This window comes from Eriocheir sinensis, chromosome 14 (genome assembly GCF_024679095.1).
Source record: "Eriocheir sinensis breed Jianghai 21 chromosome 14, ASM2467909v1, whole genome shotgun sequence".
NCBI classification, from domain to species: Eukaryota; Metazoa; Arthropoda; class Malacostraca; order Decapoda; family Varunidae; genus Eriocheir; species Eriocheir sinensis.
Window position 1 is genome coordinate 14,625,233 of NC_066522.1, and position 24,209 is coordinate 14,649,441.

At 40.5% G+C, this 24,209-nt stretch overlaps 2 protein-coding genes across 14 annotated transcripts; one reads left to right on the forward strand and one right to left on the reverse strand.

The window, feature by feature from the left end:
• The first annotated feature begins 1,531 nt into the window (after positions 1 to 1,531).
• LOC126998545 (reticulon-4-interacting protein 1 homolog, mitochondrial-like) lies at positions 1,532 to 12,802 on the forward strand. 7 transcript variants are annotated; one of them, XM_050860332.1, is made up of 13 exons: positions 1,706 to 1,721; positions 3,318 to 3,400; positions 3,576 to 3,636; positions 4,742 to 4,967; positions 5,300 to 5,445; positions 6,935 to 7,090; positions 7,383 to 7,481; positions 7,577 to 7,770; positions 8,360 to 8,545; positions 8,735 to 8,912; positions 9,193 to 9,386; positions 10,480 to 10,517; positions 11,439 to 12,802. In XM_050860332.1, the coding sequence occupies exons 3-13, from the start codon at positions 3,610 to 3,612 to the stop codon at positions 11,450 to 11,452; spliced, it is 1,458 nt and encodes a 485-aa protein (XP_050716289.1). In that variant the 5' UTR covers positions 1,706 to 1,721; positions 3,318 to 3,400; positions 3,576 to 3,609; the 3' UTR covers positions 11,453 to 12,802. The 7 variants fall into 7 exon arrangements, with proteins under 7 accessions (XP_050716287.1, XP_050716283.1, XP_050716289.1 ...); XM_050860326.1 differs by lacking the exon at positions 3,576 to 3,636 and having other exon boundaries at positions 1,533 to 1,721; XM_050860328.1 differs by lacking the exons at positions 1,706 to 1,721; positions 3,576 to 3,636 and adding an exon at positions 1,870 to 1,943.
• Positions 12,803 to 14,008: 1,206 nt separating this feature from the next.
• Positions 14,009 to 21,372, reverse strand: LOC126998543 (SET and MYND domain-containing protein 4-like). 7 transcript variants are annotated; one of them, XM_050860322.1, is made up of 4 exons: positions 21,296 to 21,372; positions 16,564 to 17,436; positions 15,835 to 15,959; positions 14,009 to 15,462 (listed from the first exon to the last, which is right to left on the reverse strand). In XM_050860322.1, the coding sequence occupies exons 2-4, from the start codon at positions 17,378 to 17,380 to the stop codon at positions 14,335 to 14,337; spliced, it is 2,070 nt and encodes a 689-aa protein (XP_050716279.1). In that variant the 5' UTR covers positions 17,381 to 17,436; positions 21,296 to 21,372; the 3' UTR covers positions 14,009 to 14,334. The 7 variants fall into 7 exon arrangements, with proteins under 7 accessions (XP_050716279.1, XP_050716276.1, XP_050716277.1 ...); XM_050860319.1 differs by having other exon boundaries at positions 21,011 to 21,355; XM_050860320.1 differs by having other exon boundaries at positions 21,258 to 21,341.
• Positions 21,373 to 24,209: the final 2,837 nt, after the last annotated feature.

Genomic DNA, 24,209 nt, shown 5'->3' on the forward strand with positions numbered 1-24,209 from the left:
GACTAAATATAGAAACAGAGAAAGAAAATCCCTATCATCACCGTATCCTCACTATCATCATTGGCATTTATACATTCTCCACCTCTACCTCTTTCAACACAACTATCATCACCACATCCTTACTCAGCAGGCCCGTAATTTTGGACGATTTTTTTTTGGGGGGGGGCGGCTGGAAGGCATCATAGTCAGTCTCTCTCTCTCTCTCTCTCTCTCTCTCTCTCTCTCTCTCTCTCTCTCTCTCTCTCTCTCTCTCTCTCTCTCTCTCTCTCTCTCTCTACTAAAAAGAATGCCCCCGAAAAATATATAGAAACAAAACACCAAGGAAAGCAAAAAATAAGAAAAATATAGAAACAACATCGAAAAAAGAAAACAAGCACACATCATCCACCTTTCGGCCCTAACACCAACATCACCAAAATTATGGGTGGGTCTCTTCTGGGAGGATAGAGGCTCACCCAGATTAACAAAGAACATCAAGAAAGGATGGTATAAAAAAAGATCGAAAAAGAAAACCAACAGCAAGAAAAATAACAGCAATAAAAATGTATAAAAAAATATAAAGGAAAGGAAAAAGAAAAAGAAAAGAAAGAAAGGAAAAGAAAAAACACCAATAAGAAATAAAATAAAATAAATAAATAAAATAAAATAAATAGAACAATTAATAAATAAATAAAATATAGTAAAATCAAATATAAATATAATAAAATACAAACACACATCATCCACTTTTCGCCCCTAACAAATCATGGGTGAGCCTTTTATGGGGAGACAGAGGCTCATCCAGACCAACACAGCACACCACAAAATGGATGATATAAAATAAAACAGAAAAAAAAGGGATAAGATTTAAATGAGACACCAGAAAAAGAATAATATAAAACAAAACAAAACATGAGAAAGTCCAATATAGAAACAGAACACCAAAATCATCATATAACAGCAAAAAATGATAGAAACACAAAATACTGAAAAAAATGATAGAAACACAAAATACTGAAAAAAAGGATGATCCCCTAACAGTCTAACTATTTAATTAACTATGTAACTATTTAACTCTCTCTCTCTCTCTCTCTCTCTCTCTCTCTCTCTCTCTCTGTGTGTGTGTGTGTGTGTGTGTGTGTGTGTGTGTGTGTGTGTAGTATTAGTATTAGTAGAAAAAAGAAAAGGAATGAAGATGATCGAGGAGCGGCTTTCCAACGGTTCCGGAGATATGGAAATAATGACGTACTTCATATATCATGAATTTCATTGTATACCGTCTGCTTTGTTTTGATCGTAGAAATGATGTGATAAAGGCAAAGTCACATGTTTAGCATAGGAAAATTATGTCCTGAAGTAAATTTGAGTCTGATCAAAGTTTTTTTTTTTTTTTTTTTCGTTGGGGAAGTTCAGTATCGGTGATTTTTTTTCTGAAAGCTGGGATTTTTATTAATGGCATGCTGTTAGAATCATGTGTTAACACTATAAGTCTATAACGTTCCCCTTATAACAGGTAAGACCGTTAGAGATTCTGTGGAGAGGGGAGATAGAAAGGTAAATATTGCAAGGTACGCCATTGAAAAGCTAAGCGTGTGAATAAGCAGAAGAGAGAATAAAGAAGAGGAGGAGGACCTACGAGGCGATACAAAGCGAAAAAAAAGAAAAGGAGTGCCCAGGGAGACGGAGTGCCCGCAGCGCATCGTCTGCTACCCGTGCCGCCCTGTCCTTCCCGCCGGGCACAGGTAACACTGCAAACTTTATTATTTCTCGTGTTATTCACCCCACCCGATGGCCTAGAGTCTCCACAAGGGGGATTTTACGTGTATTTTAAAGGTTATAATCATAGTACATGCCTGTGTGCTGTGTTGGAGGGGCCGATGATGTTTTGTTTATGTTTACGTGCAGCTCAGCAGGTGACGGTGTGCCGGGCAGATAAGATTGGGCAATTACCGGGTTAGATACAGGTGCATTTTTGGGTCATTACTCTCTTCATTCAATTATCCAGAGTCTCCAAAGGTTAAAATGCAAGGTGTGGTGTACGTTATATCATGCCCGTGTTGTGTTGTGTTGCTACCACATCTACAGTTTATTGTGTCATTGAACATTGATTGTTACTGAGCTTGTCTTGAGCGCTGCACTGGCAGCGGAGCGAGTCCTGAAACTTCATCAACAGTAAACAGTAAACGGTGAAAGGAACATGGGCTAATGTTGAAATAGGGGTAGCCACCTCTTGCAAATTTAATACTTACATTATGGATTCTTTTTGGGTCCCTGGATACAGTGCAGTAATGAATGATTTCCGGAAAATAGAAGGGGTTGTTGAGGGGGGCAAAACCCTCTTGTTAGGGGTGTTGAGGGGGGCAAAGCCCCCCCTGTTTGGTAATTTATGTTATGTTAGGGTAGTTTGAATTTATTCGGCATGCAGTGCAGGCTGACGGAAAGTTGCAGCATGAGATAAGATGGGATGGCGGCGAGGTTGGGTCCACTACGCTGGCCGGTGATAACAGGTGGGAGCAGGGCAGCAGCGGGTGCACTTCAGGCATTGAATAGTCAATCATTTAGTGATTTCTGGAAAATAAAATTGTCATCATAATAAAGAAAAAAAAAAATCATATTTTGCCCAGAAACACACAGTCAGTACCTATCTCAAAATTAGTAGGCTACCCTCACTTCAACAACCCGGAATGTGTGTTGACCATGTTTGGCTTTTGTAAATTCTGTTTTGTGTGTTGAGTTGAATGGTGGTATTTCAGAATTACATCCGTCGCACTCCTGTGGTGAATGCTATTGTTTTCAGTATTACTTTAGAATTTACATCCAACTCACCCTGTTGGTTGACCCTGTTTTTCCCTCATATATTTTAACTTTCTAATCATGATATCAGATAACTATTACTGTTGCAATTTACTATCATCTGACAACTGAATAATAATTTATGTGGGAATAGGTTATTATTTTACAGCAATTGGTCACAATTTCAGCGGCAACTAGTTGCTATCTTTGGTGGTGATTGGTTACCAATTACTACTAACTGTTATTTTTTTTGCCTTTGGTTCTGCTAGTCTAAGAAAATGCAGAGTGGGAGGGTACTGGTAGAAGTGTGTGTGATTCTGTAGGTTTACCAAATAACTGGTCAATAAGGATAATGAAAACAATCCCTTTGCAGTTGTCACCGAACATTTAAAACCCCTATGTACATGTACTTCTATGGATAATTTGAATTTCCTCATCATATCACAGATCACAAATTTCTGTCGGTTGTCTAATGGCAAAAAGTATGATATTTGTTAATGCTTCCTCTGGTAGAATATGTAAGGTTTATGTTTTCTCTGTTTTAGGGACGATGGTGTAGTGGACGCTGCACGAACGAGTGATGGATCACCTCTTATTCCTAGCACAAGAAAGGGCAGATTCTGCACGGGTAATTTTTGTGTGTTAAAATCATTTCATATAAAGGATGAAATATAGTTGAAGGTTAGGTACATTTGTAAGTGTCACTTATACTCCTTGTTTTATTAATATTATTTCTCAGAATGGTAATGCACCATATTTATCACAACCAGAATTTCAGACACGTTAGATTCTAACCAACCCAGGGAACACGCTGGTTTTTGAAGTGGGTACTCAGCCATGGATCATAACCAGACAATAAATCAGGTAATAGAGAAAACAAATGTTTATGGAAAATGGCTTTGTGTTGCTGGGCTGAAGTGCTTTTTGAAAACATGGGAACATATTGAGAGGGTCACCACCATTGTGCTTAAAGTGAAGGTTTTTCAATCGGTGCGTTCTTCTCAAAATGATATATGGATCACAGACATGATATTGACCAAGTCTGGAAATGAAATTGAGAAGTGCCCAATGAGGTCTGGAGAGATTGATACTAGGAATCCTTATAATTGATGCAATTTGTGAAGTTGAGCTTTCAGAAATAATAAGATTTAATTCCTGGAAAAGAGATGGGCTAATATTGGCAGTATGTCACAAAGTAATTTTTGCAGACCAATGTTGTCTTGTGATACCATGCTGACACTAAAGGTTCATATACCTTTATTACCTCTGCCAATGAAGTTGGGAGGTTATATTTTCGGTCCGGTCAGTATGTTTATTTATTTATTACCTCTGCCAACGAAGTTGGGAGGAGGTTATATTTTCGGTTCAGTCAGTATGTTTATTTGTTTATTACCTCCGCCAACGAAGTTGGAAGGAGGTTATATTTTCGGTCCGGTCAGTTTGTTTATTTGTTTGTTTGTTCGTTAATTGTCTCCTGTGCACAATTTTGTGGATATCTCAACCAATTTTTCAGGGAAGCTTCGTGTCCATCCAGAATAGAACCCATTAAATTTTTGATGTCAAAGGTCAAGGTTGCACAAAACGTCTGATTGGCCATAACTTTGTTTCTCGTCATTGTAGAGACTTCAGACTTGGTTCATATTTTATCTCATGGAAAGACACACCTTGCATGGCCTTGACCTTGACCTTTGACCTTGACCTCGAAAAGTTCGGCCAAGGTCAAAGTTTAAACAAAAAATAGAATTTCATCAAATTTCGAAACAAATGCTTCCATATGATGCATAGGATCACAGTTGATGCCCATACCAATTTTCAGGACGATTTTTGGCGGAGATGTGCACTCTCCGAGTGCTATGCGTCTTGTTTTGGTTGTTTTGGTGTAGAAAAGTGGGAATGGAGTATACTTTTTTATTTAACATCTTCAGTCTCTATTGCAAGATTAAATGATAAATATAAACTCCATTTCCAGTTGGCATTACATTCTGCAGGAAGCCAGTTAACCAGCAGGCTTTCAACCCTCAAAGATGGAGCGCGAACTGCCCTCCAGAGCTCACTTGATGCCGTCAAGAATCAAAGGTTCAGCGAGGAGGTGGCTGAACGGATTCGGAGTTGGTTAGCACAACTCAAGGAGGCGCTCAGTGCTGTTAGTCCATCCAAGATATATGATAGAGTCTTCATAGTTTTTATAACTGAAGGTATGTATTCAATTCTTTTCTAATATCACAGTAAATTTGAACTTCTGTAATGGAGATATATTCTGTATTTTTGTTGTTTAAATGAACTGTTTTTGTATTACTCTTTATGTTAGGACTCATTTCATTCCCATGATTCTTAGGCACATTTTAAGATTTTTTGTTTGATATATGTAGCCTATATCTTCATATTCCTGTAGTATTACAGTATATAGTTTGTAAAGAGGTATTTATGTAACAAGACTGGTGAAATGAAGGAATTCACTTTTCTTATGATTATCTTTAAAAGTATTCATTTCAGGCAATGGTAACACAAGTGTTCTTCATTTTTCTAGTAACGCGTACACACATATACTTTGGAGGAGCATGTTTCTGTTTGGGGGGTATTTTTGGTATACTGTTGGGGATGAGGCTCCGCAGCAGCTTGGTGGCCCCGCAGCGCATGAGGGCTGTGGTCATCAACTCCTACAGAGGCATCGAGGTACATTGATAATCAAAGCAGTGTGGATGGCCTGTAATAAACTACCTTCCCTGTACACTTTAGCGGAGTCAGTTTAGTTGCTCGTCAGTAGTATGTTTTATTTGTTTTTAGCTCTGTTGCCCTGCTACCACTGTGGACTTGCCTGAAGGGGATGGCCATGGCAGAAGTGTTTCAAATTCTCCCTGTTCAGACGCTATATTTTTGCAACATTCACACTCTTGTTGTCATATCTCTCCTTCATGTGTGTTTCAATCCTATCAGTCCAGTTTACTTGTGATCTTCCTGCCACATCCTGTCATCCTATAAGATTTAGGCATCCCCTTTACAAAATCACCATATGCTAAGTACTTATTTCAATAGCATTTCCAAACCAATTCAGTACATACCCTTCTCATTCCTCACACTATCCCAGCTGGTTAGTTCACATGTTTTCCTCAATATACTCATTGCTACTACACGTACCTTTGTCATTTGTGACTCATACTGTGCTCATGTTTCAAAGACATAATTTATGTTTGGTAGAACTCTACTCTTCCTCAATCCTTTCCTTCTTTATCTCTGTGCTTGCACCTGTACCTCCCTTGTGGCAGTCAGTCTCTCCATTACCTCCATGCTTACACTTATGCTTTCCATGTAATTCATGGTTATAAATTATTTAGAACTTAAGTGTGGAGGGAAGTGCATTAGATGTGTATATGTTAACAGGTGTATACATTTCTAGTGTGACATTGCTACAAAGATTAGTTTGAAGTTTATTTACTTATTTATTATTTTTCTTAAGATGAGTCAGTCTTCCTTTTTGCCAAGTGTCAACTTCTGAAGCTATATAATATTACTACTATAGGTGTATGTATTATGAACTCAGTATTTGAATCTGGAAATGTCATTATTTTATTAATTTCTTTTATTTTTATTGAATTATTAATAGGTTATTGCATCTAAGCTTTACAATATTCTTTTGTTCTTATGTAATTGTTTCCAACATAGTCATCATGTAGATTGCCTTGGTTTTGATCTCATGCATACATTGTAGAGTGGCTTGTTTATGAATTATTGTTCCTTGTTTAGGTCTGTACACTAACCCTAGTTATGGAATGCCTCATGAAAGTGTTCATAGCAGCACTTTCATTTAGGTATGTTACATTCACAGTTTCACACACTACTTTTTTATCTTCCTGCATGTTATGCAACAGTACTTTATACCTTGTCACAACATATTTAATAATTCACTTACAATTTTTTATGGAACTATATAATTACTGACAAGATATAATATCAGGTGAACAAATGTGAGTATACATGTTAGACATAATTATCTTATGCTTCATTTTATTATAAGATATTAGAAGGAAGGTTTTGCAATGCAAATATAAACTGTAGCTGTGACTGTACATGCCATTAGAGTAAAATGTTAGATTTTATGGAGGACTAAATGAAGAATATAAGTTTTCATAAGAAATATTTCACAGCACTTATAATTATGTGTCAGGCCATAGGAGTGGTGGAGGACATTGTGGCACCCCGGATAGTGGACCCTCACCAGGTGTTGGTGCAGGTCAAGGCTGCGGGCATTGATTACCTTGACATCCGAGTGGCTCAGGGGTATGGGCGGGTCCTGAGGCGACAGCTCAATAAGTATAATCCGGTATGTATATTTGCCTCTTTAATACATAACTTTCTGAAAATGTAATCTTCCTTTTGTATCCATCATGCAAAGTTGGAATGAGTAGAGTAGCAATGTGTATACTTTCCTGTTCCTTCTAATAGTATTTATTGTCATCAGTTCAAACATCTGTTGTTCAATGTTTACGTGTTGCAAAGTTTGTAGTGTACTATATGACATACAAGAGACAGGGAACAAATTATTTTATTCCTTTAATTTGTTGTGCTAAAAATGGCTATAGTACATTTTTATGATGTAATTTTAATATTTCCAGAATACAGATGGTGAATTTCCTGCTGTGCTGGGAAGAGACTGTTCTGGTGTGGTGGTGGCGGTGGGAAGGGATGTCTCCCGGGTGGAGCCAGGAGAGGAGGTTAGTTTGTGGCTTATATGCAAGATTTGTCTATTTAATATTCAATACTCCATTGTGTATTTCTTTATTTGGCATTTTTCTATAATTTGTTTTAGGTGTGGCTTGCCGTACCATTTTATCACCCTGGGACTCTGAGCGAGTATGTTGTAGTGTCAGAGGAGCTTGTAGCCCCTAAGCCTTCACAGCTGACCTTTGAGGGAGCCGCTGCCCTGCCCTACAGCATTATGACGGCTTGGGATGCTCTCGTTACACAAGCAGGCCTTGGTCCTGACTCTACTGCCGGCAAAAGGTAAATGATTAGTTTTCTGAGTCAACTGGGAGAAATATTGGCCTGTATCATTACACTGCAGGACATAGGCCTCTCCTAAGCATTTCCATTCATGGGTTCTGTGCTTCTATCTTCCAATTTTGATTATAAACATTCCATAAACTTTTTAATATCATACACCACCTGCTGACCAGCTTCCTCTTCAATGTTTTTATAGCAGTTATTTCTGAGTACGTATGTTACTCCTTGTGTCCATCTGTTGTCCTCTCTCCTACAGATGTGTCCTGACCATTGGTATTTTGTTATTTTATTTGCCTTTGTGTATTATGTAATTTTCTTATGTTTGTTCTCCTCTCTATATGACTTGTTTTCTTGTTTATTATAGTGATACCCAGCACTGATTTCTCCATCCCTCTTTGGGCTCTTCTCAACTTTCTTTCCAAGTCTCTGGGCCATATGTCATGATGGAATATGCACTGATTAAAAACTGTGCACATAATAGTTTTTACTGAAGCTGCACTGTTCATGAGTATGACTAATCTCTTTGATACTGACCTGTGTAATGCAAAATATCCACAGAAGGCTGAAATCAAGAACATTAATTTCACAGAGTGCTTGTCCATGCTGGAGTGTCAGGCGTGGGAGTTGTGGCGGTGCAGCTGGTGCGTGCTTGGGGGGGCAGCGTCACCACCACGGTGTCCTCAAGGGCAGCACAGCTGGCACACATGTTAGGGGCGGAGGACGTCATTACTTACGACAACTCCAACTTCGACAAGGAACTATTGTTGAGAGAAAAGTTTGTGCTTATTCTATTTGGCTTATTATATTTTGAAGGTTCTTTGACCTTGATGTACTATAGTGATAGTAATGTGATTGAAGTATTATGGGTTTCCAGTCATCATAAAGTGCCAGTGATTTTGGAGTTATAACTGGTATGAGGTGGCAATATTTTTGTTGTGAATTTTACATGACCGAACAATTTCAGGTATGATGTCATTCTTAACACGGTGGGTCAGGTGCTGCACGAACCCTGCCTCAAGTATTGTCTTCCTGATGGTATAGTTGTTACCACGGCCTCCTCTTTGTTGGCCTCCGATTCCTATGGATATATGATGGGGGGACTTTATTCTCTGTACATGAGGGCAAGATACTGGTTCATCAAGGTAACACTCGCTACACTTTCTGTAGCTACACCCACATTTAAGATTTCATAATTTGTTGCAGAAGTACTCTTTAAATCAAACTGTTGTGATGTTTATTCTTTCCTAATAATTTTCCTGCTTGCTTGTAAAAAGTTGTAATTCCAGTTAACAAAGGAAAATACATCTTGTTAGTTTGCACCTGTGATTGGAACACTACCTCTACATACAATTCATGTTTTATATGGAGGGTACAAATACTTTAAATCTAGGTTTTGAGTATCACTAATACCTTATGCTTTAGGCACCTTGGCTGAGTGGTGGTCGGTGGGGGACCCTTGAGGTGAAGGGACAGGTCCTGGAGAAGGTTGTGCCTTTGGTGAACGCAGGACAGCTCCAGGCGGTGGTAGACAAGGCTTACTCTGCCCAAGATGCTGAGGTGGCATTTGCACATGTTGCTAAAGGGGAGCAGATTGGTAGAACAGTGCTCAGATTCAGGTAAGGCCCAATCACTATCGAGTCTTATAGTTCCAGGACTAAGTATTATTTGCTTACTAAACTTTTGTGTGCCCATATTCCTGGTATGGTATTTCCCATTTTCAGTCAAATGTGATCCAAGCTATTGCTTAGCATGCTAATTTTCTAATAAATTTGTATTAGAATTATGCAGTTTGTGGCTGAGTTGGTGCATTGTGCAATAAAGATAACCATCGTTTAGAATTAATGATAGATCAAAGGTTTAACAGCAAATTAGATATCCTTGTTTTAATAATTGTCGAGTGATTGATTAGTTTATTTCTATATGATGGTATGTTGCATCCTTATCATTCACACTTGTTTGTTGCTTATAATGAAAATAAGAAGTCACTGCTTGGTTAGGCTTACATCCATAAAACTGCTACTTGAAGTAACCCGCACCAGAACCATGATGAAGATGGGCATAAACTTATGAGTTTGGTGCATTGATGTCTTTTCCAAAATGCCAGTGATCACATATATACATCATTAAGAATGAATGATCTGAGGCCATAGTACCTACCTAACCCCACAGACAGTCCCTCATTATGCCAGTGTATCAGTCTAATCTCCGAATGGCTGTCACACCCCAAAAGATATTATACATGCACCTATTGTTCCATTTGCCAAAACCCTTCATAGAACACCCAATATCTCTATTGTTTGTTTCTCAAACAATACTGTAAGTTTTCCTCTTCCATTTCTCATTCATTCCATTTGCATTTACACATTTCACTTATATTCATTGAAACAATCAAGGTGTCTCTGGCAGCTGGCAGGGCTAGCACAGTGCACAGTCCCAGAGGGACACATGATTTTATTGAACTGCTGAGAAACTACAGGCTCCATCTTTAAAGTTCATATGTAACAATGATAAGATGTAATATGCAAAATAAATAATACAGGATAGCCATAAAACAAAGTACCGGCAGTAGCCGCCCTCTCCTTGGTTCCACCACATAAAAGAAGGAAACATATAAAAAAACATTGAATGGATGAGTAAAAGAGACTCATACCCCTATTAAACAACTGACAATATTGTAGTTTACTAACACTCACATATTTTTCATTGCAGTATTAACACTCCTATTAGGAATCTTGGAATGGCCTTTTGTAAGTATTCAATGATTAATTTTGATAGCTTGAAACGAGATTTGATTTGTAATTTCTTCATAGTTGTGAATGGCTCAGCAATATAGTACAAATTGTAATAAAAGCTGTCCCTTTTCTGTTTGAAAATAATATGTCATTGCATATGAGTGTAAGTAAGAAAGGAAATATTCCCCTTTATAATAACCACTTGTTTTGATTCATGTGTGTAGACATTTGCTCTCTACATATGATGTAAATTTAAAAGTGAAATTATGATCCTCACATCAGATGAAAGTCAATTCATTCTAACAGTTGAGTTCTCTCTTAATTCATAATGAATTAATTTTTAACTGGAGTCTGTTAATGGTTCGTGAAAAAAAATGCATGCAGCGACTGTTTACTAATTTTCTAAAATAATTATAAAATAATGAATAGGAGCTTACATCATAATTATAGTATTTATTTAATGAGGTGAAGTTGCACTCAAGAGACTCTGTTCCCCTCCATCTGATTGGCAGTCTTTGATTTTTGATATACTGTATTATCATAATGTTTAGGCTTAGAATTGTCAGATCACTAAATTATGATGCCTTATTTTTTGCAATATATTGCTCATTGAATAATAATCTTAATAATTTTAAAGGTTTGAAAGTTTTGTTCAACCAATCAGGTGGAGGGAAGTGGAGCCTCTTGCCTGCATATTTGTCTCACTAAAAACCTGATTTTAGTTGTATATTTGTTTTGATAAATAATACTAATGAAATTTGTTGTAAAGATAACATATGTTTATATGGTAGGCATGTTAGTTATTTTTAATTCTTTTCATTATCAGGAAATTCATGTGTTATACAAACTATTTTAAAATTGACCGAAAATTTATTGTTAGGATGTAACTAAAACTTAGGGCCAAGAATGTAAAGGCATACTCTTTTCTTTCTCCAGGGCAAGACCACTAGCTTCTCGCATGGAAGGTTCCCTCTAAGCCAGGAACACTACAGTTGGATGAGGCGATAGACTCCTGTTTTGTGGCCAAGATATTCTCCTTAGACATAGATAGGGAGGCTTTGTGCAATCCACACACTTCAGCCCTCCAGGTTTGATTCTCGAAGATTAGTTTCTGAGGGTATTTTTGTTACTCTTCATGTTCAGTTGCAAGTTAATTGTGCTTGACCTCTTCTGTAACACAAGGGATTCCATAAATCAACATCATAGGCATTTTTAATCAGATTTTACATTAATTTAAAATATCTCAAAATCCTTCTTGTCTGGTTTCTTTTTTTGTGTACATAATACTAGTGTTCTGGTGACATTGTAATTTGTTTGGTTTATGGAAGTGTAGTAGAGTTTATTGAGTTTAATGCTCATGTGGCTCTGCAGAAACACCTATGAATTTGTTGGTAAGCTGGGAATTCAGCAAACAAAGAGGATCAGTTTCATTTGGTACAATGCCATAAGACATAAAGCTGCAACCTTTATCAGAGCTTAATATTTCATTGACCAGTACTGCCACTGACAGCTTCTTCATCATCAACATCATCATCCTAATCATCCACATCATCATCATCTTGAGCAGCACCAGCATCAACTGTGTCTCTGGCTGAGGTGGGATGGGGAGTGAAGGTTACCATATGACCATTCTGAGTTGACAAAGTTTGTTCATCCTGATAATGATGCACTAATGCTAATACATAGTACATTATAGTGCTCACAGATCTAGTCTATATTGGAGAGTATTAAATTAGAGACACATGATATTAAACAAAACTTGGAATCTGCTGTGTAATGTTTGTCTCATGTCCATGCACTGTGGTTTTATTCAGTGTGCATCAGTACGTCTTTGATTACATACATGGCAAAGCTAATAGAGGTGTCCATATCGTTACTATACTATTACTTGCTTATCCTTCAGATATAGGGACTAAAGATACTACTTTGTATTTCGTTGCATTTGTCATACAATGATTAGAAGAGATAGAGAAAAGCGAGGTTGAGGATGGCCCTTCAAATATTTTTGCCTAGAAGACTTGTCAGAATGGTTAACTAGCCTTTTTTGGCTCCCCACCCTACCTGTGTGGAAATGGAGGTTACCAGTGATAGTGACGGTTATCCATCTGACAAAGAAGAATGTTAAGTGTAACAAAGAATGACCATGTGATAAGTGTAGGGAAGGGAAAGTAATGATATGCCATATTGTACTATACTGTTTGATAGTGTTAATGTAAATATATTGACAATAACGGAGTGCTAATTGAAGTTTAGCAAGTTGTACACATTGTACAGTTTTTTCAGTAAAAACTGTGATTTTCTTATGTCTTTGTTTTACAGATTTAATGCCTTCCTCTGTAGTGGTGGTTTTAGCTTTACTAAACCATACTATTTGCTGTCTTCCATCACCTCTGCAATAATGATTTTTTACATAGTCCTCTGCCAGATTAGTGTGCTAGGAAGATGGATGGCTTGGAAATGTTCAGTGTGTGGCAACTAATGCCGAGCTCACTGTGTCTCATCACTGTCTTGGACATTTCATTGCATATGTATTAGACAATTTAGTTTCTTGATACCCTCCTTTACTCATCCACCAGGTTTATTTCTAAGACCACTTGGCAACCATGGAATAACTCCAAGATTCAGTGGGATGATGGAAGCCCTCATGAGGTAACTGGTAGTGTGATGATTGTAGATCCTGGCTGATATGAATGGCATATTAGTTGTGGATATTGCCTAAGCGCTTCATGTCTCCAGTAAGTTTGGTTAATTGGGGAAAGTCTAGTTAATGGGCAGTGTTATTGTGGCCATAATAAATCATATTTTGGATAGGCCTGTAGAGTGGTCACCTTCCCCCAATAATATATTATCTTTATGCTTTTCTGATCACTGAAGAGAAGTGATGGCTAGAGATATAAGATAATTCCCATGATATTTGTAGTACAAGAATAAGAATGTGCATGTAGTAGATCAGATTGATGTGGAAAGTGAAAGGTAAAAGAAGTAGCAGAGTTGCTCCCAACTGTAATTGGCTGGAGATTCCCATAGCTACACCATTAAGATGAGTACCATTGCTCATGCCAAACCAGAAGTCAGTGTACTCTCCATTGCTGCTCTTGCCACTACCAGGCATCCTCATCTCAGTCTCACTATAACCAACTTTAGCCTTCTGAGTTCATTCAATAGGTAAGACAGTCGGTGATCCAATGAGAGGGTCAGGATGTTTAAGTACCCCCCCACAAAGCCCTCCGAAGGTTAACACCTGGTCCTATGCATGGGCCCCACTTTTGTACCATTCTGGCCACACTGAAAAAGAAAGGTCAAAGGGGCCCTTCCCCTCTTGAGATGCAAGGGTCCTGTGGGGTTTGCCTTGCAAGTGTCATAGGTGGCAGGCTCACTCAGTGCAGACTGATCATTAAAATTATTATTATTATTATTATTATTATTATTATTATTATTATTATTATTATTATTATTATTATGCTGATGCATTAACGTTTTCCAATATATAGAGACAAAGAGATGAATCATTTTATTTATTTATTGTTTCTAGCTCTACATTCAGATGAACATAAAGTATATCAAACATATTGATTACATATAAGGCATTTATCACATTGACTGGGCATAACGAGTCATTATAATTGCGTCTGCCCAGGTACAAGGTTTGGATATGTGTTATTTGTTCATGACTAAAGCAAAATGTAAATTAGGACAGCATTGTTTAGTCTGTTTTCTGATGTTAGAATTTTGCTTGACCAGGACTTGGTCATGGTTATTACAGGATATTATTTTGTGTATCTCTCCTTCTGGGAATGGTCTCTACAAGCCTGAGTCTTTTGAAGTATATCATTCATTTTTTATTCACTGTTTGAGGGAGGAAGCGGGCAGAGCCCATGAGGTCGAAGCAGGCCATGAGTGCCTCCTGGACATTGATGTACGCCTGGCTGGGGTACACCGTGTACCTGTCCAGGACCTTCAGCAGCGCCACAACAGCCTCCACCAGATCAGGAGAGACATACCCTTTCTGGATTTGTATCGATGCCTTCACAAAGTCCCGCCAGGCCTTGTTGAGCTGTGTTTGGACATCCGAGGCGTCATAAAGCTGGATGCCAGTGGTTGTCTTGGCCTTTGACGTGCACGTTAAGTCACACATAAGGCATGTGAGCCCAGACAGCGCCTGAAAGCAAGATGGGCACCGCAAACTTGGCTTTTCTGGGAGGTCTTTGTACAGGGGCCAGTCAGCCTGACATGCTGCACAGCCACAGCAGAAGTAGTAATGCTGCTGAAGCGTGGTTCGCCGCTCTGTCCGTGTGTGACTGACGTACCTCTCTCCATAGCTGTCTGTGATTTCTGCTCCTTTAGGTATTACGTTGATGCTGTAGAGAAACTTTACTTTGCCATGGGAGGAGGAGAGAGTGTTCGGGACACAGGAGTGGTTTATAAGGCTAAGAGCAGCATACACGGACCAGCCCACCTCTCGGCCCCGGCCTTTATCCAAACCACTGGCACCAACCTCTGCCTCCTTGGTGAGGTGAATGTTGCACTCCAGTCCCAGAATGAGGCGCATCAGCTGGCCGCCCACCAACATGATGTCATTTTCTGTTATATCAATGGACTGACCAACATCATCTTTTGAGAAAGAGGGACAACTTTCAAACAATATTCGTGTTAAGACACAAGCAACAGCTGCTGTTTCTTGAAGTTGGCTTTCTGTGCGTGCAGTGGCATGTCCCTCGAGGTGGTACAGAGTTTGGTAGTCCCTCTCTGTGTTCAGCAAAGGCCTGGAGCCACTCCCTTCCTTCAGTATTGTAGACACCTTTGTACTGATGGCAGGCAGGGTGGTGGATGACAACACTCGCAGGGCGAGGGCAGCAGCAGGGTCCAGCTGCAATGACACGAGTGTGGCCAGCGCTGCACACTCTGCGCCATGGAAGCCCTGCACGCCATTCCTCTGGCAGTCCTCACTGCAGAACACCATCTGAAAAAAGTACTTAAATTGCTCCTTTGGTGGTACAGTGGTCATCAACAGGTTGTTGCCACTGCCTTGAAGTTCATGTAATGTAGAGAACATTAGGAGGTTGAAGATGTTTCAATGACTTTTAAGAATAAGAAATGAACTTGGGGAGATCATATCAAGTGCAGAACTGATAACAGATGGACAATGAGAGAAACAGAATGGCAATCCAGAAACAGTAGAAGTCAGGGCAGACAGAGGACAAATCGGTGAAGATGAAATTATAGTATTTGCCAGAGCAGGATGGAAAACATTGGGACAGGCCTTTTTCCTACAAAGGACTAGTAATGGCTGGAGTGGTGATGATTAAGAAAAAATGTGTGATTGAAGACCCACCAGGGAACAGGTGGGACAGGGGAGTGGGGCAGGGCAGCGCCTCAGGCAGGTGGAGCAGTGGGAGCGTAGTGTGGAGTCCAGTCTGACAGTGGCAGTGAGGGCGTCCTCCTGCACCAACACCTCACCTGGAACATACAGATTTACATAGATATTGAAATCACTTTAACTCTTCAGTTCAGACTAGGTAGTCTGTCATCAAAGCTAAGTGAAACTACAATAGATCAAATGGAATAAAGGCTAACAAGACTGCATTTTTGTCATGTGAAAATTAAGTCAGAGGATAATTATTTTTAAATGAGTCAGTTATGTTGCACTGGAACAATGAAGCCTGGAGTTTATTCTATTCTTATGCTACAATGTTGGCAGAGAAAAATTTGGTGCAGAACAGAACAGAACAGCAACCTTCAATATCTACTCACAACATTTAAAGTTAAAGTTTAATAGTGCATTACTCCAGGTCACTTGACTTCAATCTCTAATAATGCGTAGGGTGCTTGTAGGCACATATGATACGCGGCTACAATCCAGGGAGTCAAAAGAGATTACCCGTTATACTAGTGGAATATAGACTGTAATTTGTACAATGAAGGGGAAATGTGGAATACTATTATCAAGCCTTCAAAGATTTAGGAAACCAAAGACTGTTTACATTTATGACTTGTGACACCTGGTTCAGCTTATTGAGTCATCCAGCATAGTGAAGGAGGGTAGAGTAGATGTCCGTTTTACCTGGCTCGATGTCCCTCGCTGCCACCAGGTGTCGCCCGCGGATAGGTGTATACTGGATACTGATGGCGTCGCTGAGGCAGGGGAGGTCTGGCCGAGGATGTGACACTGACGGAGGACGCTTTGGACCTGTGTAGAAGATGTATTGGTACCGCAGAGTGGAGGAGGAGGAGGAGGGTGCCACGGACTGTTTGCTGTCGCACTTGGTTTTCAAATTAGTTATGTTCTTCCTGACGGTTGTGGCTTCCTTATCGTCCAGGGACATCGTTGCAAGGGCACTGAGCGTATCTTCGAGGACTGCCTTAGCTTCTTCCATTTTACCCATTGCCTGGAGACACTTGGCTCTTCGTTCGTGGAGTCGGTGTCTCTTGGAGGGAGGGTAGCCAAGGGAGAGGGCCCTCTCAGCATCTGCTAGGGCCTCTTTGTATCGGGTCATTTCGTAAAGCACAGCTGACCGATTGGCAAAAGCAAGGGGGAGACCCTCGTGCTGGGGCTCCTTTGCTTCTCCTTCAAGACCTGGATGAGGGGCCGCCAGGATGCTGTAATTATACGCCAGAAGCGCCTGGTCCAGTTTTTTCTCTCGGTAGAGGCGGTTCCCCTCATTACGGAACTTTTCTGCCTCTGACGCTCCTTTCCTGCTGATGCGGTTGTTGCCAGGGGGAGGCACGAGCTCCTGCTGCGCCTCTGGCCGTGACCACAAGTACCTGAACATGCTGTCCAGCGTCGCCGTGGGGCCGAAGTGCGCTGCCACGTCGTTGGTCAGCCATGACTCCTGCAGCAGGCCGCGGAATTTTGTGTACAGTTCCTTAAAAGATGTCATTTTCAGTCACTGGTGTTGGTGTGGGGTTACTGTGAGGCCAGTCATCTGGACACCATCTGTAAGAGTCTAAATTTAGAGTAGTGGTTGTGTCCTTCATGGCAATGATTCTCCACCATTAACTTTATTCAGGAGAAAAATTTATTGCATTGACATTAAATACATACGTTAAGTACATAGTAAACAGTAACACTCGTACAAAATAGTACACTCATTTGATGGCTGTATAAGTAGTTGTAGGCTAAGCTTTAACCCTGTACACACATCCTCGAAATCCTGCATGAAATTTAGTATATTGATTATTACACCAAATGTCTTCAATTTGTTAAAAGTCTTTGGAGATGATGGTGAGGAAAGTTGATGGACGTGTGTTTTAGCGCTCTACCCTCACTCTGGATATGATGAATAAATTTTACATATTGTTTTCCATTTCCATTTTAAATTTTCGTATCATGTAGGGAACTAGTGGTTTTACTTGCTTGTTTACTTGGCTCTCACTATACGTTTTCTGTTTGGCCGAAATCGCAACCGAAGTGAGGGTCGAGATGTGGCATGTGCGTGAGATTCTCGACCACTCAAGACGATGGCTGGACTCGGAAAGGCATCGGCGAGAAATTAATACGCAATCCTGTATATACTAGTCCCGTGCTGCGTTCACTGTGTCATTCCCAAACTGGTATTGGATCTGTTATCCTCACCCCTGACTCCTCCGCTCCCTGCCCGCACCCTCCCTCGCCATATATTTCAGTCGCGAGAGTTAGTGCGCGCCAAGGTGCCATCACTGATCACACTCGAGCGTGGCCCCTCACCGCGCCGTGCAGTCACGCGCTGGCGGTGCTGTGAAGGCTCGCCGCCACGTGGTGGGTGACGCGGGGCGGGGGGCGACAGGGAGCACAGGTGTTGAGGGGCCGCCAAGGCTTTGACACACGGTGCAGCTCCTCGAATCCACAGCTGTGCCTGCGAGGAAACTCTGCGAGAAACAACTAATATAAGGGGCTCTGCCTCCACCAAGGAGACTCCAGGCGGCCTTTTTCCCCCCTAAATCAAGCACACACACACACACGCACACACGTGTGTGTGTGTGTGTGTGTATATATATATATATATATATATATATATATATATATATATATATATATATATATATATATGTAGTGTTTATTTTGTGAGAAGCGACTGTGATATTTTTGCAAGGCAACGTCCGCCACCCATGTGAGGGCGAGGCACTATTTATAACGACATGGTGATGAACACACTCGGGGAACACCGCCAAACACTGTTCGAGGGCCGGTGGTGGAAAACTATTGTGCCAAAACTAAACCAACACTTTCATGTCTAAACTTCTGCCACCGTAAACCCCGTCGAATTTTGGTGCTCGTTAGGCATAATGACACACCGCGGCCCGCGGAAGACTCGGTGACAGACTCAGGTCGCTGCCTGGCGACAGTGCCCCATAAAGGGATATTTTTAAATGAACATTACCAAAAATGGAATTGTAGAGCATTTATACATGATGTTAAGGCTGCATAATGATGCTGTTACCTTCCAATTATGTCGGAGCGCTTTTCAGTGTCACGCTTGCGTAAGATTGCACATTAACGTTACTTGAGAATGTACAGAATGTTTTGGTACTCAGTCCAACACAGATTTAAGTAATTTATTATTAAATTGAAACTTTTATTTTCTAATGTTGAAACATTACGTAAATGCTTCTAGATTTATGATTTTTTTCCGATGTACTGAATTATTAACAAAAATACATTTTTCATATTCTGTTTCGAGAATAGCTACGGTTATGAGTGATTGCACGACCGCTGATGTTTATTTTTATGAACACATACAATGAGAATGAAGGACAATCATGATAATTATTTTAGCCTCTTATAATAATGTAATATTTAATAAAAATATTCTTTTTTCTTGCTTTCTCGCAATCAGGTCGTTAAAAAAATATCTTTCTTTATAACATTCACTTCACCACACGGACACGACTAGACAGTTTCAGTAACATGGGTTCACTAAACACGTAGTAGGATCATGTAATTTTTTCTTACACTGAACTTTTTCCTCGCAAGACATTTACCATCCCTTAAGTCAGACCTGCGACTGTCATTCCTCTCAATGTCGTCACGCGCTGGCAATGACGCGCTGGCATGTCCTTTCCACCGGGCAAATAAGTTTCCACATGATCTCTTATATAGTCTCTTATTACATTTTCCTCTTCCTTATCACCACTGAACTGATACCAATGCTCAGGCACTTCTTCCTTTGCATCGTGACAGGGCGAGGCCTACTATTTCACTTATTTTTTTTTTACGAATATCAATCTTTATTATTTACTTTCTGGGACTACTAATGTTTTTTTTTGGAGTTTTCCTCGTATTTGTTTATGTGTTTCTGTCACCGATGCACTTTACTTTCTGTATTTGTATTTTCTAACCTCTATCTTCTATTTTCTATTTTTATTTTCTGTCTTTTCTATCTATTTTCCGTCTCCTTTTAGTCTTTTTTTCTCTTTTTTTCCCTTTCGTTTAGTCCATCACCATAGTTTTTTTTCTTTCTTTTACTCCACCGGTTTAATTTTTCTCTTCTGTCCTCCTCTATATTTTCTCTCAGCTTTTCTCTTTTCTTCTTTTCTTCACTTTTCTCTTCTCTTCTCTTCTCTTCTTTCCTCACTTCTCATCTTTTCTCTTCCCTTCTCTTCTCTTCTCTTCTCTTCTCTTCTCTTCTCTTCTCTTCTCTTCTCTTCTTAGTTCACGTGACGGAGATAGCCTATGCCCCCAACCCTTGATCTACGGTGGCGACTTCCATTAAACCGCACTGTTTATCTCATTTCTCTTCATTCCTATCCGCACTTATCACAACGTTTCGTCCAGCGGTGTGTTTTCCGTCACCCCAAACGTTTATGTCCATGGAGGTATTAAGGTATTTCTGTCTGTGTCTTCCTCTGGTCCTTAGACTCCCTTCCTTTGCCCAATAACCCTTGTTGGCCCCGATTTTATATTCTTGTAACTCCATATTTTTTTTTTTATCGCCATTATATTTATTTCGCATCCACAGTTTACACCACTTGAGCTATAGAGTTGCATTTTCCGTTCTTCTGTAGGTATCTATGTCTTTCTGTTTTCCTTCGTCTTCCTTTCAGTCCTTTGCATAAAATTTGGAAACTTTTATTTATTTATTTTTGTAACGATATTTTTATTCCTCTTTTTTTTTTTTTGAACTTCTCATCCACAATTACACTTCTGTTTTCCCTCGTGTGCCTTTCAGTCCTTTGCATAAAATTTGGTAACATTTTTTATTATATTTTTGTAACTCGATATATTTTTCCTTTATTTCTAATTTCGCATCCACAATTTACACTACATTGATATAACGTTCCTCTGTACCTCTATACCCTTCTATTTTCCTTCGTGTGCCTTTCAGTCCTTTGCATAAAACTTGTCAACATTTTTTTATTTATTTTTGTAACTCGATATTTTTTTCCTCTTTCTAACTTCGCATCCACAATTTACACTACATTGATATAACGCTCCTCTGTGCCTCTATACCCTTCTATTTTCCTTCATGTGCCTTTCAGTCCTTTGCATTAAGCTTGATCACATTATTCTTTTTATTTTTGTAACTCCATACCTTCTTTTCCTCACTTATATTTTTTCACATCGGCAATTCACACCACTTGGTCTGGCGTTGCATTTTCCGTTCCGTCGTATTTACATTATCCTATTTTCCTTCGTCTCCCTTTCAGTCCTTTGCCTAACACTCGGTCACAGGGAACACTCGACACTATATAGGAAAGAGTCACGAGGGGCGTCAGGGGGAGGCGAAGGCGAAGGCGGAGGCGTGGAAGGTGGAGGGAGCGAAGGGGAGCGAGGTATACCAGGAGCGATGGGCACCCGCTACCGACTCTCTCAATACCTGGCATACAACAATGTTCGAGCATACAAGCGTCAGCCCTAGTCACACACACACACACACACACACACATATGGTGGGAAAGAACACATTTAAGTCAGGCCCCTCCGCTGGCTGGCTCCCCAAATTTCACTCCTCCTCCTCCTCCTCCTCCTCCACTTCCTCCTCCTCTTCCGTCTTGTTTCAACTTCCTCCCCTTGATCCTCCCTCTCTCCCCGGTCCCATCCCATGCCCTCTTCACGCTTCATAATAATTCCTTTTTTTTTTTTCTTTTACACTCTCTCTCTCTCTCTCTCTCTCTCTCTCTCTCTCTCTCTCTCTCTCTCTCTCTCTCCACACACACACACACATAATATATTGTCTCCTTTTTTTTTCTTTCCTGTTTTCTTTGTCTTTGGTCGTGTGTTACTTGTTGTGTAGTATAATGTGAAACAGTTGCCACATGTGTTTGGTATGCTGTAGTAGTAGTAGTAGTAGTAGTAGTAGTAGTAGTGGTAGTAGTAGTAGTAGTAGTAGAAGTAGTAGTAGTAGACGCGTCCGCCTTTCACATCAACTATTTTCAAAGGCTCAAAAGGAGATTAATCGGGCTCTAATGAGTGTTTCTATTGTTTCGTGGTATATAAGAAGAGTCAAACTACCACCAGGGTCATAAAACTACCCCTGGTAATGCCCCTAACTCCCACGGAAGCCTTGTCAAATGTGTGGGCTTGGGCGACGATACGTTTAAGAATATGGCCCATGGTATATTTGTTTACGTGTTGTGCATTATGGGCCGTGTCGTCAACCGAGCCGGGCAGCAGCATATCCGCTTTACCATTAATAGTCCATTAGTCCCGCGCGCTGGCCGTGACGCAAACCGAGTCACTATGAGCACTTGTCAATAAACTTTCCTTAACTTCCCGTCTGTTTCCTTCCCTTGCCTTCCTTCCCTTGCTTTCGCTTGACTTTCCCTTCCCTTCCCTTCCCTTGCCTTCCCTTGACTTTCCCTTCCCTTCCCTTGCCTTGCCTTCGCTTGACTTTCCCTTCCCTTCCCTTGCCTTGCCTTCGCTTGACTTTCCCTTCCTTTCCTTTGCCTTCCTTCCCTTGACTTTCCCTTTCCTTCCCTTGCCTTGCCTTTGCTTGACTTTCCCTTCCCTTCCCTTCCCTTCTCTCTCCTTCGCCATTATTTTTTTGTCTTGTTTTTTTCTTCTTCTAGTTTCCCTCCCTTCTTATTTCTTCTCTCCTTTCCTTCCGTTCCTTCCTGTGTCTCCTTCCTTTCCGTTCCATTTCTTTTCCTTTTCTTCCTTTTCTTATCTTTTTTCCATGTTTCCCTCCATTTCCTTCCCCTGCCTTCTTTCCTTTCCTTCCGTTCCTTCCCTTCCCTTCCTTTGCCATTCCTTTTCTTTTTATCTCTTCCCCTCTCTTTCCTTCCCTTCCCTTCCATTTTTATCCTTCCCTTTCCAAAGCTTCACTTCCCTTTACATCTCTGATCTTTCCTTCCATTCCCTTTCCTTCTCTTCTCATATTTTCCTTTTTCTCTCCTTCCTGTCCCTTTCTCTTCATTTAATTTCGTTCCATTCCCTTTCCTTTCCTCTCTTTTCATTTTCTTTCTTCCCCTTCCCTTGCCTTTCCTCTCGTTTCCTTTCCTTCTCTTTCCCTTTCCTTTCCCTCTCCTCTCCCCGTCTTTTCCTTTCTCTCCTCCCTTTCCATATCTATTCCTTCCCATCTTTTTCCTTCCCGTCCCTTTCCTCTCCTTTTCTTTCCTTCCCTGACCATTCTAACACTATCCTACCATATAATTCCTATCCATCCCTTTCCCTTCCTTTCCCAACCCTTCACAGTTCACCTCCCTTCCCTCCCTTCCCTATGTGGTTCTCCCTCTATAAATACATCTCTTAATGCGTATCCGTCACCTTGTCTGTCTATCTCGCTACCATCATGAGGCATTGCATTGAGAGAGCCATCCATCCATCCATCCTTCACTCGATAGCACTTCGTTACACGCCGCTGTCAGAGCTCCGTGCTTCGCTGCCGCTGCCACCACCTCCCTCACCGCCGCCCTTACACCCGTCACGGCACATCACTTGTCATCTTCGGAGCCATTTGATGATGTGTGATTGACTTATGTGCTGTGTTTCTTGCGCCTTCTTCTGTGTTGTCATTGGTGTTTGTGCCGTATCGCGTATCGCTCTTGCGTCATCATCGTTATTACAAGCGTCACAGCAGTTGTCATTTTCGTGATTGATTTATATGCTGCGTTTCTTGCTGCGTCTGTGTCATCGTTAGGAGTATCTATCGTCATCGTTACCGTCATCGTTACAGTCATCATGTTTACCGGCACACACACACACACACACACACACACACACACACACACACACACACACACACACACACACACACACACACACACACGTAACGCCTCGTCTTTCTTTGTCACCTCCCAACAGCATTATTATTATTATTATTGTTATTATTATTATTATTATTATTATTATTATTATTATTATTATTATTATTATTATTATTGTTGTTGTTGTTATTATGGTGTTTCTCTTTCTCTGTCTGTCGCCATCACACTCTCCTTTAACTTGTCACGTGATGAGTTATTGTACACTTTCTTTTCCTGTGTCATTTTTCTTTTTGTTTTTCCTTCCCTTCCCTTTCCTTCCCTTCCCTTTCCTTCCTTTCCCTTCCCTCCCCTCCCCTCCCCTTCCCTTCCCTTCCCCTCCCTTCCCTTCCCTTCCCTTCCTTTCCTTTCCTTCCCCTTCTCTCCCCATCCATTCCCTTCCTTTCCTTCCCTTCCCCTTCTCTCCCCATCCCTTCCCTTCCCTTCCCTTCCTTTCCCTTTCCATTTCCTATCCTTTTGTATAACTTTTCTTTCCCTTCCCTTCCCTCCCCTCCCCTCCCATTCCCTCCCCTTCCTTTTGTGTTTCCT

Coding starts and splice junctions, on each gene's coding strand:
- LOC126998545 (XM_050860326.1), top strand. CDS start 3,353: ATGGATCACCTCTTATTCCTAGCACAAGAAAGGGCAGATTCTGCACGG. Junction 5,446..6,934: donor ACTCCTACAGAGGCATCGAG/GTACATTGATAA, acceptor ATTATGTGTCAG/GCCATAGGAGTGGTGGAGGA. Junction 7,482..7,576: donor GGGTGGAGCCAGGAGAGGAG/GTTAGTTTGTGG, acceptor AATTTGTTTTAG/GTGTGGCTTGCCGTACCATT.
- LOC126998543 (XM_050860322.1), bottom strand. CDS start 17,380: ATGACATCTTTTAAGGAACTGTACACAAAATTCCGCGGCCTGCTGCAG. Junction 15,960..16,563: donor AGCGAGGGACATCGAGCCAG/GTAAAACGGACA, acceptor TGTATGTTCCAG/GTGAGGTGTTGGTGCAGGAG. Junction 15,463..15,834: donor CCTGTCCCACCTGTTCCCTG/GTGGGTCTTCAA, acceptor TACTTTTTTCAG/ATGGTGTTCTGCAGTGAGGA.